Below are 18,656 nucleotides of genomic sequence, written 5' to 3' on the forward strand. Positions count from 1 at the left end.
CATTTATTAGGAGATGCCACTTAATAATGTTAAATTCCTAAGCGCAGTAAATAATTTATTTCTGTTTTAAACAAATGCTAGTGATGGCATTGTTCATTTCATTTTTTTTGTAAACAAATAAATATCATGGCATAATTTACTAACTCTTATACCTCTATCCTAACAAACAATATTCCTCACAGGCTATTAAATTGCTGAGACATTTGCTAAACGTCCTAAACACTCCAGTTTGAGTCTTCCTCTGTGACTCACATGTATCTGCTGCCATCTTGTGGTTTAATCCTGGAACCAAACATGCATTTCACATTTGAGATGATTCAGTCATCCCAGAGGAGAAAGTCTCTCCTTTCTTTCACACAGAGGTCGGAGGTCAGCTGTTGGAATACCAGAGCAGAGCTGGGTGGAATTTATGCTGCGCAAACTCCAAATTAGGTCAATGTCCTCCCTCTGGTGATGACATCTTGGCCTTACAAGTGAACAACATCTGACGAACACATCATTCAGTGTGAATTCAGCAGCCGGCCCAGAGCTCGAGTGGGATGCACTTCATGTCGGACGCTTAGAGAGGGAAAACAAGTGGCGAATAAATGCTGGTTAACAGAGACACCCGACCATTTCACAACTCATTTCACATCAGTTAGTATATTGTTGTTTTAACATGCTGATAAACAGCTGTGCAAAGTTAATATAGTACACTTGAGAACATGATGGTTAAAGCAATAGGGTAGGAAATATCTAATTCAGTTTTGCTTTGGGTTTACATTGGAGTGATCCATTTATTTAGTAAATCGAAGGCCTGCAACAAAAAAAGACCCACATTATTATCCAAAATGTAGGATCCCTGTTGTCCTGCACAGTCAATCATCTTCCTCTAAAAGTAACTCATCAGTACACAAAGCTGACATATATGACAGATGTCTCTGGTAGTTTTGGCAGGTGGAGATCGGGGAACGGCAGCGCGCCGTCGTTGTCAATGTGTGTCTGAACCGTGTACGCTTTGACCACCGCTCCCCACTCCAGCACCGAGCTGTGGATGATTCCCAGCCTGGCCTGTTCGTGAAATGCTGCTCCAAGCTCCTTGCCCAGGAATATGTCTTGGCACTGGAGTGAGGACAAAGCCAAGGAATCTCTCTTCATGATCATGTCCAGGTGTGTGTCTTTGTCCTTCTTGAATCTGTTTATGTCCAGGTGAGCGCCATTATCTCCACCGGGGTCACTGTTTGAGTCTGCGTTCCTGGCTCTGTTCGCATCTGGACAGTGGTGAAGCGGCCTCTTCTCCAGGTTCACCACTGTCAGCCTCTCCAGGTGCTGCACAGCAAAGTGTCCCTCCGGGGAAGAAGAGGCCGTCTCAGCTCCTCCAGGGCCACAGTGAATCAGAGTGAGGTGTCTCACCTCCGAGTTGTTGAGCAGGCGAGCCGTGTTCAACGGCGACGTGAACCAAACCGTCAAGCGTCTCATCCGGAAGACGGGAGACGAGTGCGTGGACGCCTGGATGTGATTGCATCTGCACTCCGTGAGCGACGGCACGCTGCAGGGCTGCGGGTCCTGGCTGCAGGAGTAGTAGAAGAAGCCGTTGTGGGTCACGTAGGCCAGACGCAGGTCGGAGCGCTGCAGAGCCACCGACACACAGAGCAGCACCCAGAGGAGAGGCGTGGGAGGGCCGAGGGCCGGCATCACTGCTGGAGGAGAGGCTCAGGCAGCATTCTGACTGCTGTTCATGTGTGGATGTGAGGCGTTCAGATGCATATACCTGAGCCTACTGAAGAGAAAACATTCAATATCAGACGATTTGACAACGGACTGCGAATAAAAAGACAACTAGTGGTGAAGGAAGTACTCGTAATAGTAAGAAAAAGGAGCCGTGAAACAATGTTTAAATAGTCCGTTAGAAGTAACGGTCCTGCATTTAGAATTATACTTTGGTAAAAGTACAGATATATTGGAAAAATGTGTTGAATCTCTTAGTTTCATTGACTTTTATCATTTTGTGTTGTGTAATACATTTTAGGTTGATTTTCTTCATGCCAATGTTGATTAATGCGCACTATATATATATATATATATATATATATATATATATATATATATATATATATATATATATATATATATATATTGTGGCATCACAAGGGGACAGGTAGTGGAGGGACGCTACAGAGTGGCCACCAGTGCAAAAACTACATCTCCCAGCCTGCCTCACCGCTCACCCAGCTGCAGCTGCTTAAGGCACCTGATTGAGGCAGGGCTGGGAGACTTAAGGGAGAGCACCTGGGAAGGAGAAAGGAGAGCGGAAGGTGAACCCACGAGCACCTGGAAGAGGACAACAAGGGAGAGGACCTCGTAGCCTGGATTCACCAGGATTGAGTTTTTGTTTGGTTAATTAACCACTTTCTCCTCCGGGATGTTTTGTGTTACCTAACTGGACCTTTTTTTGATACTTTGTTGTTTTTGGATGTTACCTTGCTGGTGGGATGGGAAATAAACCTGGACTTTTTGTTAAATACCCTTGGACGTGCCTGTGTTCATCTCTCTCTTTGCACCGCCCCAGGCTAGCCTGTCCTAGCGACAGCCCGTGACACTACAATATATATATATATATATATATATATATATATATATATATATATATTTATTAATAGATTTTTGTTAATGATGCATTAATGTGTAAGTAGCATTTGATTGGCATAGCTGATTTTGCTTACTTTGTATCCAGTTGGGTAGTTTAATTCATAACTTTACATATTATGTAATTATATGATATTATTATATAACTTCCCCAACCGACGCTGACTCACGTAAGGCATCATTTCAGATTTCGCACAAAGGGCTTGATACAACTTTCTTTTATGCTGTAGTACTACCCAAGAACTGTAAACAGACTTTAAAGTGTAACATCTTAATATGCCTTCCATTGCTTGTTTGTCGCATTATGAGGGTTTTTATGTAATTCAGTAACACATTTGTCCTCTTTGTCTCAGCTTCTTTTACTTCAGTTAATCTCAACAACTTCTGACTAACCTCAGAGCTGCTGTGAACCCTTTTTGCTGAAAAGGAGCTTGACATTAGTTAACTTAACATTCTTGACATTGTTGAGGGAAAAGTCCAAATTGACAGTTAAATCAAGCAAGACTATTATATTCTGAAAATAAAAGGCTTGGCCCATGAAGACTAACCAAGCCGTCTTTCATTCTTTCAGTTCCACTTTCATACGGAGATTCCTGTTATTGGAGTTAAATGTTCTGAGGTCGCACCCCCATGTGTCTCTAATCCATTAAGTATTGTCTTGGAGAGAGTGGATGTGGACATAATGACATAATGACAGCTGGTTTGGTATTTTGTCACACCACACACACACACACACACACACACACACACAGTGATGGGTGTGGTCTGCCTGCAATTAGGGATACATTGTTTGGCACTGAGAGCACACATTGAATTTCACAAAACACACAGACACACATTTAGAAAATTATAACTGTGGAGATTGCTTCAAGATTCCAGGGAAAACATTGTTTTGAATTGACCTTTACGAAAGTCTGGGTAGATTTTCTGGTTTGGCAATAATATGAAGGCAAGAAAAATACTCTCTGCCTCATTGTGAAGCCAGCACAGAGTTGACCGCTACATTCTTCCTTTGGCCTTATGTGAATTATCATCTACAGTATATTTAACATCCAGACAGTATCATATGTATTCAGTATGTTTATTTCAGCTCATCACTGAAGCTATATAATGTTAACACTGAGTGAAATATTCAAACCCAAGAGGGCTCTTGAATTGGAGATTCAATGAAATGGAAATATTGTCGATGGATCTCCAGTTTAAAACAGTTTTGCGGGTTTGAACTTTGTTTGGCTGCACAGCATGAGGTCCTCCTTCATGACCCAGCAGCAGGTCAGTGAAGTTTATCCGCGCTTCTTCGGTTTCTTTACTTTTCTGAATTTTGCTTTGCTCGTCAAATTTCTCGGAAGAAAGTTTTTTGTTTTTTTTCCCTGTTGAAAAAGAGTCTGTTAAGCTAATAACATTTGACCAGCTGAGCTTAAATGTTCTCTTTTTGACATACGGAGCATCAAATAAAAACACTTTTTTGTTTCCTGGGTGAAGCTATAGTGGAGTGCCTGAGCAGAGCAGGACGTCGCTCTGCCTCTGTGAGTGTTGAAATCTAAGCTGCTCTGTGACTTCTTTCCATCGCCCTGCGTGCCCCACTGGTGAGCTCACATGGTGGGCACGGCCCGCCCTTCACCCCCCTCAGGTGAACACTGTTTGTACTGTTCTCGTCGTTAGTACATGGACGGCTGAAGACATGCTCCGCATTTTCCAATTTAGCAACGCTAATAAATTCTATGAAAACACCAAATCATCAATGATCTTACTGGCACATATTGTCCCTGAAGCCAAAAGTAATCTCTGTGCCATTGACGTCCATTGTTCCCCAAAATGATTTAGAACTCGATTGAGCCAAACATGTATAGTTTATTTTCAGACAATACCACATCCACCATTCTTGCTTAAATACTCACTTGATTACCAAATATGAATACAACTGTTATATTTATGAATTTGAATAACATTTGTGACCCATTTTTATAGGACTTCAATAGGAATGAATAGTCGAAGTGCCACAGAAAAAGTTGTAAACTAATACTTTGTTGGTTTGGTCTCCAACATATACAATATTGCCATTCCATTCCTTTAAACAGATGAATTCACTGCCTTCAAAAATGTATTTTGCAATACCTGGAGTAACTAGATGGATTATGTTACAGTAACAGTTCAGTTTTTTCTTTTGTTTTGCCCTACCTGTGTCACTACAGCTGCCATCCTCTGCGATGAAGCAAGTCACGTCTTTCAGGCGTACTGACAGGAAGCTTTTGATTTTAAAAATTTAGATTTTTGGTGGAAAACCCTTTCAATTGAATATACTGTAGTAGTAAAACAACATGTGTTTAAGCTCAAGAGACAGCACCCTAACCATGTGCTTTAATATTGTATCCATGTTCACAAAGGTCCCCATGTCATAAAGAAGTAGTCATTTTTCAGCCAAATATAATCTTAGCCTAACCGTAACCATATCGTCACATCCCAAAAACGGATGTATTTTTCAACGCTGAATAATGTGAACTGGGCCTGAACAAACGGCCTACTTCGTTCTTAGAAGACTTGTCTTAAAAGTTACTTTAAAGCAATAGTTTGAGATTTTGGGAAACAAACTTCTTTGCTGTCTCGCTCTGAATTAGATAAGAAGAGATATCCATCAGATGCGTACGTTGAATAAGCTGCGCCGGAGACAATTAGCTTAGCTTAGCACAAAGACTGTAAACAGCTAGCCTGGCTCTGTCTTCTGTCCTACCAGCACCTCCGAAGCTCACTAATAACAGATATTTAATCTGTACAGATAAACAAAGTGTACAAAATGTAAAGAGAATTCAGCTGCTGCCAGCCAAGAAACACGAGACCCAGAAATGCTAAGCTCAAACAAACTGGAGCTTAGTTATCGCACTGCAGCAGTAGGAGAGAAGACATCCAAGACAAGGCATGACAAGACAAGTTCTTAACGATTAGTTGACTCCTTTTCATTAAATGGAACTATTTTGCTCATGGATATGATGCTTTGTTGTTATGCCAACGATTGCTGAGAGCAAAGGGCAGACAGGAAGATGACGGCCAGCGTTAAAACACAGCGAGTGACAACATCCAACAGTTCAAGCTCACTGTCACGACCAACTTGCTCAGCCCAGCTCGGAGGAAATGTATGCAGATGGTAGATTCAGAGTGCCGCTCTTTGCTTTTCCCGCAGGACCAAAGTTTGTCAACGCCACACTTCCTGTTGTCAGGAGTAGGACATACTTTCTGTGTCCCGGCTGTACAGACATCCACCCACTCAGATAAAAATGAATGAGTGTCTGACCGCATGTCTGGCTTAGGAGTCGTTGACTGGGACCTCCAACATTAGGCTTAAGAATCAGTTTTTTAGGTCAGAAGTTTCACAGGATGACAAGTGACATCCTACAAGTGAATCCAGCATCATAAGCAGTTGCAGTGTTTATCTGGGACATATTTTACAGTTTTCCATCTCAACCGATTTGCAAGGAATGCTTCTATTACATCACACACACACACACACACACACACACACACACACACACACACACACACACACACACACACACACACACACAGGAATGTAATGTAACATGAGAATATAGTGGAAAGCAAGGCTCGGTTTTCTCTTCCTCGTACGGACCAACTACAGGGCACAAACGTACATTTTAACAGCTGTTAAAGAAGCCCACCCTAAATGGTCATCAATGTCATACAAGCATAGTAAGTCTCCCAGTTTTCTCATGTGTGACTTACCCCGAGTCGCTGCTGAAGAGCTGATATGTGAATGCGTCAGTTTGAGACTGGGATGGGGAGGAAAAATCACACATGAAGCTGACGTCAGGATGGGGGAAGTATCCCACAGAAGAAGCTGTAACTCACTTGTGCAGGCTGAGTTCAGCCTCAAGTACTGCAGACAAATGTTCTTATCACAACGGACTTGAACCAAAGAGAATCCCACATATCATTTTCTTGGTCTATTTTTAGGCCATTTTAAACCAGATAAAGGTACGACTAGGTTTATTAATATGTATTTACTCATTTAATCTAAGATGTAATATACATATATCTATGGCCGGTCTCACTGTCAAAAGTATAGGCTTTATTTTATAAATTGTATTATAAAACTTAAGTTACGTAAAGGCAGATTTTTTTTCTATCAGTGGGCTTAACACATTAGATTATTAATTTGCTGTCAAAAATAATAAAGGAGGTATTCAAGAAGAAGAAAACAAACAGGTCATTTCCCAGTAACGTGACAAAAACACGAGCCACCGTTTGCTGCATTCAGGTGCTGTCGGAAATAATAACATTAGAACTTGAAAAACACCATCGGACTTTAAGATTTATTAGAGCAACATTGACCGTAATAATTGATACCGACGTCTATTTTCTCCTTCAGCATTACATTGTTTTGCTCTGTTAGGTCGTATTTCATGGATGAAGGTATACGATTGAGGGGCTTCATTTGATAATAAGCATATACAAAGTGTAGCGACCCTGTACAACGGGGCTTGGGTATCTGGAGGGGTCGGTTTAAACATTATTTGAGGATATTATTTGACACACAAAATAAACAAAAAACAAAAAGAACACATATAACGTGAATTGTGTGCATCTGTCTCTTTATTTGAAGCACTTTATTTCTTAAATCAAGCAACAAGCACAACTGTCACATTTATTATTTGGAAGGGTCGATTTCCGAGGTTTAGGAAGGCAGCAATACCGGAAATGGGACGCAGCATCCGCTTTACTAAATGTGGGAGCCGTGCCACTACTCAAACGGTTGGTTTTCCCCGCAGCTTCAGAGGGAAACTTTAGATTAGTTAGCGTCTCCGTTTCATACTTACTTTGAAGAAAGAAAACCCCGAGCACTGGACCGCCAGTTGAGGATGGATTCGTCTGCGTTTCTTTCCGTTTTCTTCTGCCTCGGCTGGCTACCAGCGTCGCTCTCCTTCGGTGAGTTAAGTTACACCAGTCACTAGCGTACGCACATGTGCATCAGATGGCGTTAATACGTTAAAAACGTCCGCCCGGTTCAACGAATTGACACTGACGTGTCACACAAGTTGATAAATGGCGTTTCAAACCGAGGGCCGGGGTGCCGTGACCGTTTAGCGTGGAGAGGTGAAATGAGGCCGCAGCGCTCGCGAGCACAAACACCCTGCGAGCTAAAAAGCCCTCTGCCTGTTATCCATTCCCCTAATCAGCAATTGGGGCCACTATTCTGTGAATTAAATGGTACTTTTATCCTTACAATAATATATTGTTTTACCATTTTTAACGTCAGAGAGACTGGTATTGTGAAGCTGCACCTGGCTCACTGTCTGAGCATGGAAACGGCTAACGTTATACATCTTAGCTTAAATGGGCTGTGTAACGTTACATTTGACCCCAGGCGGCTTTTAAACGTGCTGCTCAATAATAAATTAACCACCAAAACATCATATTCGTAGATATATTGAATGGGTTCATCTCGGTTCAAATGTGTCTTGAGAACTGCCGTCTGGTGGTTTCTTTATTTCCTCTTTATACTTTTCAGTATTACCCAATACTCTTTGTTTGTGTAATGTATTTCTGCACTTTTTTAATAATTAGACCTGAACAGACCGTTTACAAAGTACCACATGCATGAATCAAACCATGCAGAAGCCAAACCTACGAACTGGGATATTGTGTGCTGCGTACACCTGTAAATGTTCACCATATTACCTTCCATCAGCTCTGTCCTCTCAGATTAGATGTTAATGCTTACTGTTAGATGTTAATTATGGTCATTGCAGAGAGATAGGAGGGGGGGACTCTTAAGACCATTTCTGGATCTTCACCAAACATCATTTCACAAGGCATCGAGCAAACGTTCATCGACCCTCTGCAGTCTGAGGGAACTGCTGCCACACACCTGATGCTTAATGCATTATTGGTGATGCGATCAGCCTGGTCGCTCGTTATCTTTTGTAAACATGAACTATTTAGGTAATTTGTTCATCAGTTTAGTTGAATGTGCAAATTCCAAACTTGTTAAATCAAGATTTAATAGGCATACGTGAGTTAGGGAGTGTAACCTGTATTTTTTATTATTATCATGTTGGATTTATAAACGGTGTTTAAATAGATAGTGTAGATTGCATGGGTTTAGGCAAAAAACTCACCATGGTTATGCAAAAAACATATTACGAAATGAATTGAAATGTACAAACATGTCATTTAAGCTGAATGTTACACCTGTTTTAACTAAGTCAACGCTCTCTTAAAGTGTGTCCAAAATAAGAGGGATTTTCTTTGTATATATTGCTTTTACTCATCATAATCTTAAAAGTATGAACAAAATGTTTCGCACACAATTTCGGTCGATCATAAGTGATTTCTTAGGAAGCTTTCCTACTATAAATACCTTTGTTAAAAAATGCTCCTGCGTGCACACACACACACACACACACACACACACACACACACACACACGTGTGGCTACATTGTACATCATTAACATCTGTCATTCCGAGACATGCTGCTGTGTATTGAGGTGTTGGTGTACATTGGCTGTCCATATTGCTCCAAAGGACCGTTTCCATGGTAATCGTTGTCCAAGTTAATATTCAGTTGTAGTCCTGCTAACTTTGTTGGCCTTTGTGTGTGTGTTTTGTGTCTGTCAGATTTCTTTCATCATCTCTCATAAGACCATAATAGCAAAGTAAAGAACAGTTTTAGTAAATAATGACCGCAAGTTCGAGGAATGTTTGACATTAATTCCTTAATTCACAGCAGCGGGGTTTTAAACTGCCGCAGTTTGTTTTTTCATACTGACAGATTGAATGCATAAAAGGGGAGAGGTGACTGATGTTTGGGTTTTTTCTCCCTCTTGTCCTCTTTGTGTGCGTGTGTGTGTGTGTGTGTGTGAGAGATTGATGAGTCATCGTATATAAGAGTACAACTTGTGGCACTGAGTGGGGCTTTCCAAGAGAATATAAACCCTACCTTTGGAGTTTCATTCATACCATGGAATTTATTTTCCCACTGTGTCGTCTCACCCAAAAAAAAAAGAAAGCACTAACAGCATATTGAGATGTTATGAGTTCACCAGCCTGACCGGGCTTTAATTATTAAGGCTCGGAATCAAACTTCTCTACGTTTTTTTTTTAGTAAAGACTGAAGTGTGTCCAGTCAAACTGGAACGGCTTCCCTGGTGCTGAAACGATTAGTCCAATGACTGAAAATGAAACGGCAACTTTTATGATAACAGATTAACTGATGTGACTCTTCTCAATCCTTTTTGATTTAGAATAGTATTGTTTTTAAGAAAGTGAAATAATATGTCAGCTTGTGCTTTTTAAAAGGTCATGGACATTTATTTCTGTGCATTTGGTGACCAAAGATTAATCGGTAAAATAATCATCAAGTTGACTGATTTATTAAAACCAATTGCAGCCCAACTGTCAATTGCTGAAAGCTCTGGTCTGGTTGGGTTCATCTTCTTGTCGGTGCTGTGACTCTTTGATGAGAGTTCCTGATTCTAATTTTATCTGTTTGAGAGAACGTTGGGTTTCATCTTTTACATGAAAAACATAGATCAAAACAAAATAATTATTGGTATTTTCAAACCAATAACAATAATATCAATAACAAACATTTAAACATGTCAATACTTTCCTTGTTACTTAACAGTGCATTCATATCTGAGCAGTGCCATCATCATCCCAGCTGGTCTAGTGTTCATACACCTAAATGGAATGCAGCCTTTATTGATGTTAGTAGTTACACTTGATGATTTTCATGCTACAAATCCAAATGTCTGCAGTGAAAACCATCCTCGGCTCACTCATTTAATTTAATGAGGCTCTGCAGGAAGCCTTGTGGGTTGTGTGTCCAACCCTTCAGCTCACTGTTCTGCGGTGTGAATAATTGATGCATTAGTTACACTTTGTCAAGTGACGTTTTAAAGTTTCCTTGATGTGTATGATTCTATTATCTTCTGTGAAGCATTTGTACGTCGTTGTGGTTAAACTGAAGAGATCTTAATGCTCAATTTCTCCACAAAACTCCCAATTGGTTGCAAAATCAGTCGGAGATATAAAGAAAACAATAAATAAATAAAAGCACACAAATATGCACTAGTAGAAGATTCATATATATGAAGCTATACAATATCAACACGTTTAACAATAAATATGAAGTAATAGAAACATATTGTACTTGAATGCTCATATTTTCACCAGTGACCTTTTTAATCTCTGATAGCGTCTCTCTCTCTTCCTGCTTCGGGAAAGATGATTTTTGCTTTTTGTGCACAATCTGTCAGCCGTGTTGCTTCTGTTTTCTCTTTCCTCGTGAGGTGACTCTTGCAATCTGCCTCTCTCATATAAACTTCTAAACATGCAGTGTTTAGTGAATCATTTCTACTTTTCCTCAGCTGGGTTGACATTCTGACCTTTTTGTAATTGATTGAAATCTGTCCTCCAAATGTACTTTAAATAGCTAAACTTCACATAAAAACTAACTTTAGAACAATTTTGTATATTGTTTTACTGTAGTTAAAGTTGGGAGTATGTATTTGTCCGAGCTGTAAATCATTGTGCCAGGAATGTTTTTTTTCTATTAGCGATACATTATTACTCTGATTTAACACGTAAAACGTATTAGTGAAAATGAGTTCAGAGTGATTTCATTCAGTCTTTTACATTTTCAGATGGCATTCAAAAAGCTATCGAACAGCAAGAAGGGAAAACGGAAGCCTAAATTCTGAAATGGTGTGGTTCACGACCTTGTGGTAAACGCCCTCGGCGACCAACGTGATGGTTGCGGTTGACGCTTTTATGTCAGCACATTTCCTTTCATCTGTGATTTCTCGTTCTCTTTCACGCCTCAGTTTTTTTCTGAGCCTCTCTGTCTTTGCGTGGGTGTGCATTATCACGTGCATGCGTGCACACGTTTAGTCCAGAGGAATTGAAACTGAAACGTACTCTTTTAATCTCTTAATTTGTGTGATAACATAGGTGACTCATACAGGTTTTGGAAGGTGTGTGTTCAGTAACTTGCCCCAAAAAAGCGTGACTTTTTTTTTTATTGACCTTTTTTTAACACAAACTTTTTCAAGTCAAACTTCAAAACACAACTTATTTTTTTACTTTAATCTTTGTGTGTGTGGCATGGCTGCTTCCTGTAGCTTGAGGTAACTCGTCATGCTTGTGTAAACACTCACTGGATAAATATAAATCTGGTTTCCAGAGCTCATCAGCACTGTTCTTGAAATCATTTGGTGGTCTTGTGACGGCCTGAGTAGACGGTCATCTGTAAGTCACGGCACTGAAGTGAGGGTCAGTTAACGGGGGAGGGGGAGGGGGTCTGGTTTGTACTATTTTTAATTTGAGGAAGTGTGTGTTTGTGTGCGTGCTGTTGGGAAGTGTCCTATTTCTGGGTTCCTTGATGTCGGGATAGAACATTGCACAAAGTGTCTGGTAGATTAGGTTGAAAGAACCCGGTACATTGAGTGAAGTTGTGGTTTAAAGAAATATACGTAGACTGTCTGTTAATAAAAGCCCAACTATTTTCTGACAATACTCTAAAACTCGTGTGTGTGTGTGTGTGCGTGCGTGTGTGTGTGTGTGTGTGTGTGTGTAAAAACAAGTGGGGGTTGTATTCTGTAGCAGTTTGCAAGCAGCGCCCTCTAGTGGGAGACACAAAGCTTGTACAAATGCTTCTACCAGACTAATGGAGGAGGAAGGTGGTGGGAGGGTTAATTAAGCTGAGAGTCTGTAAATTACTTTAATGTTAATGAAAGTGTTAGAGAGGGGGATTTTCTCAAACCAAAGAATGCTGTTGGATAAAGGGAGCGCCACCTGTGGCATAAAAATTATGTGTGCGATATTCATTTCCTGGTTTTGTTTAGGTGTTTTGAAGACGTTCAGTGTGAAAGGCGAATGCCTCGTGGTTTCTGCAGCCTTGACGTTTCGTGTCTCCGTTTCCACAGTGGAGCCGCCGATCAACGTGACCCTGCAATGCCGCAATATGCACAACGTTCTGAAGTGGAGTTACACACAATTTCCCCCGGGGCTGAGATTCAGAGTCAACATTGGCCGAACAGAAGCAGAAGATGGGTTAGTGATTTACTTTGTACACACAACCTGCTAAACGTCAATGTGCCTGTTTTTAGAAGTATTTGATCTCTGCTTTAAACTGCATTTATTATGGTCTGCAATGAGCCAATTATATCTGACACGCGTAGAAAGAAAGGGTTGAGAGGAGGTTTTCATCTGCATCCTCGCATCACAAAATTCTACACACTTGTCCTTAATTTAATTACATATATTTTTACAGCAGCGTATCACAATTTCCATTATGTTCATGTAAAAAAAACTTTAGGTTTGGGCTTCGACATTATTATATACTGAACAGGATATTTCATATTATATTTATTGTTAATGTGTTTAAAACTTCTGGAGAGACATATGATTATAGCAAGTGCTTTTAGTCTTTCAGTTGTTTGCTCGTTATTTTCTCTTTACAATGTCGGTCTCGTCTTATTTGTTTCCCCAGGTATCCTGATGTGATTTGGGTGAACTCATCAGCTCAACTGCATGCAGACGTGTCATTTCTACGTGACCCAAAGAATGCGTACTATCTTGACGTAACTGCCGTGATTGGACAGAACGAGTCTGCTCCTGAAGAAGGACTTTCTTTCAGCTATTTCAAGGACTCTCCAGCCGATCACAAATGTGAGTATTGTTGTCATATTTGACTTTGTAGTAATGATAAACCTGAATTAATGAGTTCACACACTAATGCACCTCCGAGCCAGCGGGAGAAAAATATGGTAAACATTCCTGAAAACAATACCGGTTACTTTTGGAGTCGATAACGAGACCGACATGCTTTTGAGTAATGAATGTCAGGCAATCCGTCCAATGTCAACCTCATGTTGTCGCTGGAGGATAAGTCAGGACATCAGGAGTCATTTGGGATGCATCATCTGGAACGAGTACCTGAAATGGTAGTAAAGCATCTCATTGGTTGATAAAATAAAGAAAATAGGCCTTGATGCATTTGTTTACAAGATCATTTTTCAATCTATGAATACATTTAATTAATTACAAAGTAATGAATTAGTTGTCAAAAAAGAGGAGCTATACAAAAATAATTACTTATAGGTTATTAATAAATAGTATAAACAAAATAATAGTAATAGGATAATCAAAAACACCATAAAACAGTGAATAAGTACATCCTTTATCCTAAATGCATTCATACAATATTAATACCATAATTAATTCATTTAAATCTAATCTATTGGAAAATGCAGTTTAAAATACATAAATTGATAACTGGATTCACAAATTAAATACAAATTGCAGCTTATAACTTCCCTTCCCATTTTCATGTCCATTTCCCAGCTTCATGTTACCTGCCAGCTTTTGCTAAGTCAGCTAGCTTCTCCTTTTTAGCCTCTGCATTTAGCCAATCCGTGACACCTCGTGATGGTAAAACAAGATACAACTATGCAAGCCACATGGGATGTAACGGGCCTTCTGATTGGCTGTCACCTGGCGCGTCATACACAGACTGAAACTGATGTGTGAAGGAGAAGGTGGTAGAGGAATAGATGCACTCATTGGTGCCGCCAGTTACAATCTCAACACGAATGAATACGGTAAAGTGTGTAGGAACCATCAGGGACCTCATGATGCATTCAGGTGCACCACGTAAACTCTGAAAACTATACTTGAATGAGTAGAAAGGTTTTCTTTTTTCTTCTTCTTTGAAATACAAATACATATGTCATTACTGTTTTGTTAAATACAGCATTTTTATTGATTTTATAAAAATATCCCATTCATTTCTACGTAGATTAAAAGAATTATATAAAAACAATATTTTGTTTGTTGTCAAACTCCACAAGCAAACAAATAGTGATGCACATTCTGACAGTTTCCCACTAAATGGTTGACTGTTCATCATCTCGGCATGCCCCCGTCTCTCTCATGAAATCGAGATTACGATGAAGCCATTTTCATGCTTCCAGGTCATTTGGACTTCCCATCAGTTAACGTCACTACCCAACATGATGGCGCTGTCCTAGTCCGCTTCACACATCCCTCGCTGGTGTACTTCCATAATTTGCCAAGCGGTCCAATTAAAAGAACAAGGAAGAAGAAAAGCCACCAAGAGCTACCTGGGTTTCGTTACGACGTCGTGCTCATCCACCAGGTCAGACTCTGTTTAAACGTCTTCTAAAGTTACTGAAGACCTGTCAGTTTCTAGTCAAACAATGATAGTTGGTCCAGCACAAAATACTTCTGTTGGTGTAGTTTTATCATTTATTAGTACTTGTACAACTGCTTCCAGTCATATGGGTGGTGCACCCAGCTTCTGTACAAATGACTCCTCACTGAAAAGGTCCCTGTTTGTTGTTTGTGCAGAAGGGGCGACACCACAGCTTTCACTGTGAGACGAGTGTGTGCCAGGAGACGATTTCAGTGGATGCTGCGCAGAAGAAACACTGTTTGAACATGAAGGGAGAGCTGGAGAAAATCTCAGTTCAAGCCACACAAGACTACTGCGTCTCGCCACGGGAAGACACGCCGAGCTGTTGAGTAACGTTTTTATTCTGGGTGTCTCTCTCTCGTACGTCTGAACGCAGTCTGGCGCTTATTCAAGAATACGATATCTACGGAGCGCCTGGATGGACATTTGGCCCCGAACGTCCCACTGGATTGGAGGATGAACTGATCCAATTTTTTGGGGTCAAAGGTCAAGGTTACTGTGACCTTGCATCCATCCCATGTTCACGATGTCCTGGCAAAGCCTTGAGCTACATTCTTAAAATGTGGCCTCTTGGTTGGAAAAAAAAGGGGGAAAGTCCAGATGGTTTGTGCAACGCTTTACATGGAAAATTATAAAGTTTTGTATTTAGTTTATCCCAAAAAAATAAACATAATCGTAATAATTAATAGTAGGTTATGTTTCTGATTTTTTAAAATAACTCCCAACCCTGTATGTCACAAATGACTGTTCAAGGTGGATTTTTTTCTTTTAATAACTTTTAGAACCGTAAACCGCCGGGATTTATGGAGTCTGCTGGAAATAAGCAGTTGCTATTTTGAAAGTGATCTCAGATTTAAAGTGAAGTGGTTCCCAAACATCTGACACCAGGCTGAATGGTTTGACCCTTTTTATTCTACAGTCCGTATCGAGCCTCATCATTGGTCGGTGTAACTCGGTCCTTTCACAAACTTGGTCATGCTTTTATTCTGCTAAAGTCACAAAGCCCCCTCGAATAGTGTGTGTGTGTGTGTGTGTGTGTGTGTGTGTGTGTCAAAGAATCATTTTGTTAATGTACATCTGTTTCATCTAGATCTCATCCCCATCTACGTCATTTGCGGCCTGTCAGCCCTGAGTGCGCTTTGTTTTGTCCTCTACATGGTGTACCGGAAACAGACCTCACCGAATACTCCTTCACCAAAGTCTATGGTATGTTCGTCCTCCCAACTCTGGGTTTATTTGATCATTTTAAATGGGAATTAGTTGGTTTGAATATGCTCCATGAATTCTGCTGAACCCTGCTGAAAAAAACAATTTCTCTCTTTTTAAAAAAAATGTTTTTATTTCAACCCATATCTTAAGAATTCCTCTTTGTGTCTTGAAGGATATCCCGAATTCCCCGACGCAGTTGATCTCGAAAGTGGTTAGGGAGACGTGCTTTGTGCCAGAAGTGGCGCCGAGCTCGCCCACGCCTCTACTGTCGGCAGAGGAGAAGGAATTTACAGCGTTTGTTCCTTGCGCTACTGAGCCCGAGCTCCATCTGCCCATCAGGCCGTCGAGTGGGGATGAAGGTCTGTGTGGTGACGACGAGGATGGAGCGATGGCTGAAGAACCCGGGTACGTGCAAGGCCAACACCTGGAAGAAGAGGAGAGCACCTCTGGTTATGAGAAACGCCTGATGCTGGTTGAGTTGGCGCCAGACGAACTGACCGAGGGGTACCGGGGCTGAAGGCGGGGCCTCTGGTCTTGAATGTTCGTCATTGGCGCAAATGAGACCGAACTTGCGGTCTTGGTTACAGATTGGTTTGCTCCGGTCAAACCGTCCCAATGCCCGGTGAAAGTGGAATAAGAGATGTCCTCCTTGCTCGTGCACCTTTTTAATATTAGTTACATTTCCATTATGATGCCAAAGCAGCACCACAAAGCAGCCTTAGTGACAAATATGTGAAATATTTCTTTGAAGTTGTGAGATGGAATAAATCAAATAAATGCCAAATCGCATCTGTCACCAGATTGTTAGCAGAACAATAATTGATTCTAATGCATTCATTATGTGTTTTTTTTCAATTTAATTTCTGATATTTGCGTTTCATCCTTTGCAGCCTGTGATTTTAATGCTGCTGTCGTCACAAACGGTGCCTTCCTATCACTGGGAAAGAGCTTCATACAAACGGGATTAATTACTCTCGTCCAAACGGGGACAGGATTTTAAAATCTTGTTTTTAAAAAAGAGACGTCAAGCTCACTTCCAGTTATTACTACAGGACTTTTTAAACCGTTGCTAAAAACAACAACCACCACTTATCTTTGCTGTTTACACACTATCTTTATCCCACACAGCGACTCAAAGGGACTTCACTGTGCTGCTTCTCCTGTGAGCCGCTGATATACGACGCAAATACTAATCAATGAGGACATTTACAGACTGTTTCATAAACGTGTGTTAATTATGCATTATCATCCATTTGCCTGCGATGCATGCACACAGGCATTGCTATACAACACCGTAATCTCTGTGGAATAGTTACGCCTCTGAATACTGAGAATGTACTTTTAACTTATTGCACTTTGTGTTTTTTTTTTTAACCTAAATCGAATCCTTTTGATTGTCATTAAGCTCGTAGCACCTTCTTTAAAGGGAAGTTAGCGCATCTTTAACTTCTGTAATGTGACATTTTTATCGAAGTGAAATTAAATATTTATCTTTGAATTTAGAAAGAAACCCTGCAGTTGAGTGAGCGGTCGAAAAATACTTAATTTTATGTTTCACTCGGCCTTTAAGTCCAATTATGCAGTTTTGAGAACCGCAAATAATTTTCTCATGAAATGAGTTGCGACCTTAAACCGGTGAAGTGACCTGTTTATACTTCATGTTGTGCATATATATATATATATATATATATATATATATATATATATATATATATATATATATTTATTTTCTGGCTGAAGGGAACTCGCAACACATTTAAGTGAAACTGACTGAAAAGGGGGAATTTGTACTTTTTTTTTACAGTCCGCCAATTTAAAATCGGAAATAACTGATTTGATTTTGATGTGACGGTGTTTGAATGTGTTATTTGGATAAAATACCAGTTTATTAAACTCAAGCACTTGATTCTCTAATAATTGATCTCCCTAGTTGTTCGTTACCCTGTCTCTGTATCTCAATGCGTAATGTTTCCTTTTCTGTCTGTAAACTGCTGTTATATGTTTATCTTCTGTCATTGGTATTTGGCAGTACATATTTTCTATTTAAAAAAATCTGATTACGGTATTTGTTTGTACTTTTTACTCACAATGTCCCATGCCCTTCATGACAAGTGTAAATCATGCATCTCCAGATTTAGGATAAACTGAAGCATCATGTGTTACTTCATGTGTTGAGAAAATTCTCCAACTAAAGCTAAATACAGTATTGTTTATGTATTGTACATCTTGCTGATAATACTTTGACTAAAGTACGGCTTTAAATGAAGGACTTTCACAGTGTGGGTACTACTTTTACCCCAAGTGAAGGATCTGAATACTTCTGTTGTACGCAAACTTCAGTTTACATCTACGTCTAAAATCTCATGTTGCCATCACCAAATTATCGTGTATACTGCAAACCATTAAGGAAGGGAAGTTGGTAAATCGGTTCAGTGAACCGGCCGCATTACAGCGGAGTTATTGTTGTTGTGTAAATCACCACCAAGCACAAATGTCATGTTTCAATAGCCATGTTGTTCCTTCTTCTGAAACCAGTCATTTGAGTGACAAGGGAGACCTCTTTTATGTGTGTGTGTGTGTGTGTGTGT

The 18,656-nt window shown here is 40.2% G+C and overlaps 2 protein-coding genes across 3 annotated transcripts; one reads left to right on the forward strand and one right to left on the reverse strand.

Annotated features, from left to right (window-relative positions):
• Nucleotides 1–560: 560 nt before the first annotated feature.
• Nucleotides 561–6,840, reverse strand: si:ch73-52p7.1 (uncharacterized protein LOC100321084 homolog). Of its 2 annotated transcripts, none has more exons than XM_034552330.1 (2): nucleotides 6,361–6,840; nucleotides 561–1,756 (listed from the first exon to the last, which is right to left on the reverse strand). In XM_034552330.1, exon 2 carries the CDS (start codon nucleotides 1,672–1,674, stop codon nucleotides 886–888), a length of 789 nt encoding a protein of 262 aa, XP_034408221.1. In that variant the 5' UTR covers nucleotides 1,675–1,756; nucleotides 6,361–6,840; the 3' UTR covers nucleotides 561–885. The 2 variants fall into 2 exon arrangements, with proteins under 2 accessions (XP_034408221.1, XP_034408220.1); XM_034552329.1 differs by having other exon boundaries at nucleotides 561–1,759.
• Nucleotides 6,841–7,341: 501 nt separating this feature from the next.
• Nucleotides 7,342–18,133, forward strand: ifngr1l (interferon gamma receptor 1-like). The gene is made up of 7 exons (XM_034552294.1): nucleotides 7,342–7,563; nucleotides 12,569–12,695; nucleotides 13,135–13,313; nucleotides 14,618–14,802; nucleotides 15,015–15,183; nucleotides 15,950–16,065; nucleotides 16,241–18,133. Exons 1-7 carry the CDS (start codon nucleotides 7,497–7,499, stop codon nucleotides 16,583–16,585), a joined length of 1,188 nt encoding a protein of 395 aa, XP_034408185.1. The 5' UTR covers nucleotides 7,342–7,496; the 3' UTR covers nucleotides 16,586–18,133.
• Nucleotides 18,134–18,656: the final 523 nt, after the last annotated feature.

This window comes from Cyclopterus lumpus, chromosome 15 (assembly GCF_009769545.1).
Source record: "Cyclopterus lumpus isolate fCycLum1 chromosome 15, fCycLum1.pri, whole genome shotgun sequence".
Classification (NCBI taxonomy): Eukaryota; Metazoa; Chordata; class Actinopteri; order Perciformes; family Cyclopteridae; genus Cyclopterus; species Cyclopterus lumpus.

Bases quoted from the DNA above. Each gene is read 5' to 3' on its own strand.
- si:ch73-52p7.1 (XM_034552330.1), bottom strand. From the start codon at position 1,674: ATGCCGGCCCTCGGCCCTCCCACGCCTCTCCTCTGGGTGCTGCTCTGT.
- ifngr1l (XM_034552294.1), top strand. From the start codon at position 7,497: ATGGATTCGTCTGCGTTTCTTTCCGTTTTCTTCTGCCTCGGCTGGCTA. The intron at 7,564-12,568 runs GTGAGTTAAGTT...CCGTTTCCACAG, and splicing joins ACCAGCGTCGCTCTCCTTCG to TGGAGCCGCCGATCAACGTG. The intron at 16,066-16,240 runs GTATGTTCGTCC...TGTGTCTTGAAG, and splicing joins CTCCTTCACCAAAGTCTATG to GATATCCCGAATTCCCCGAC.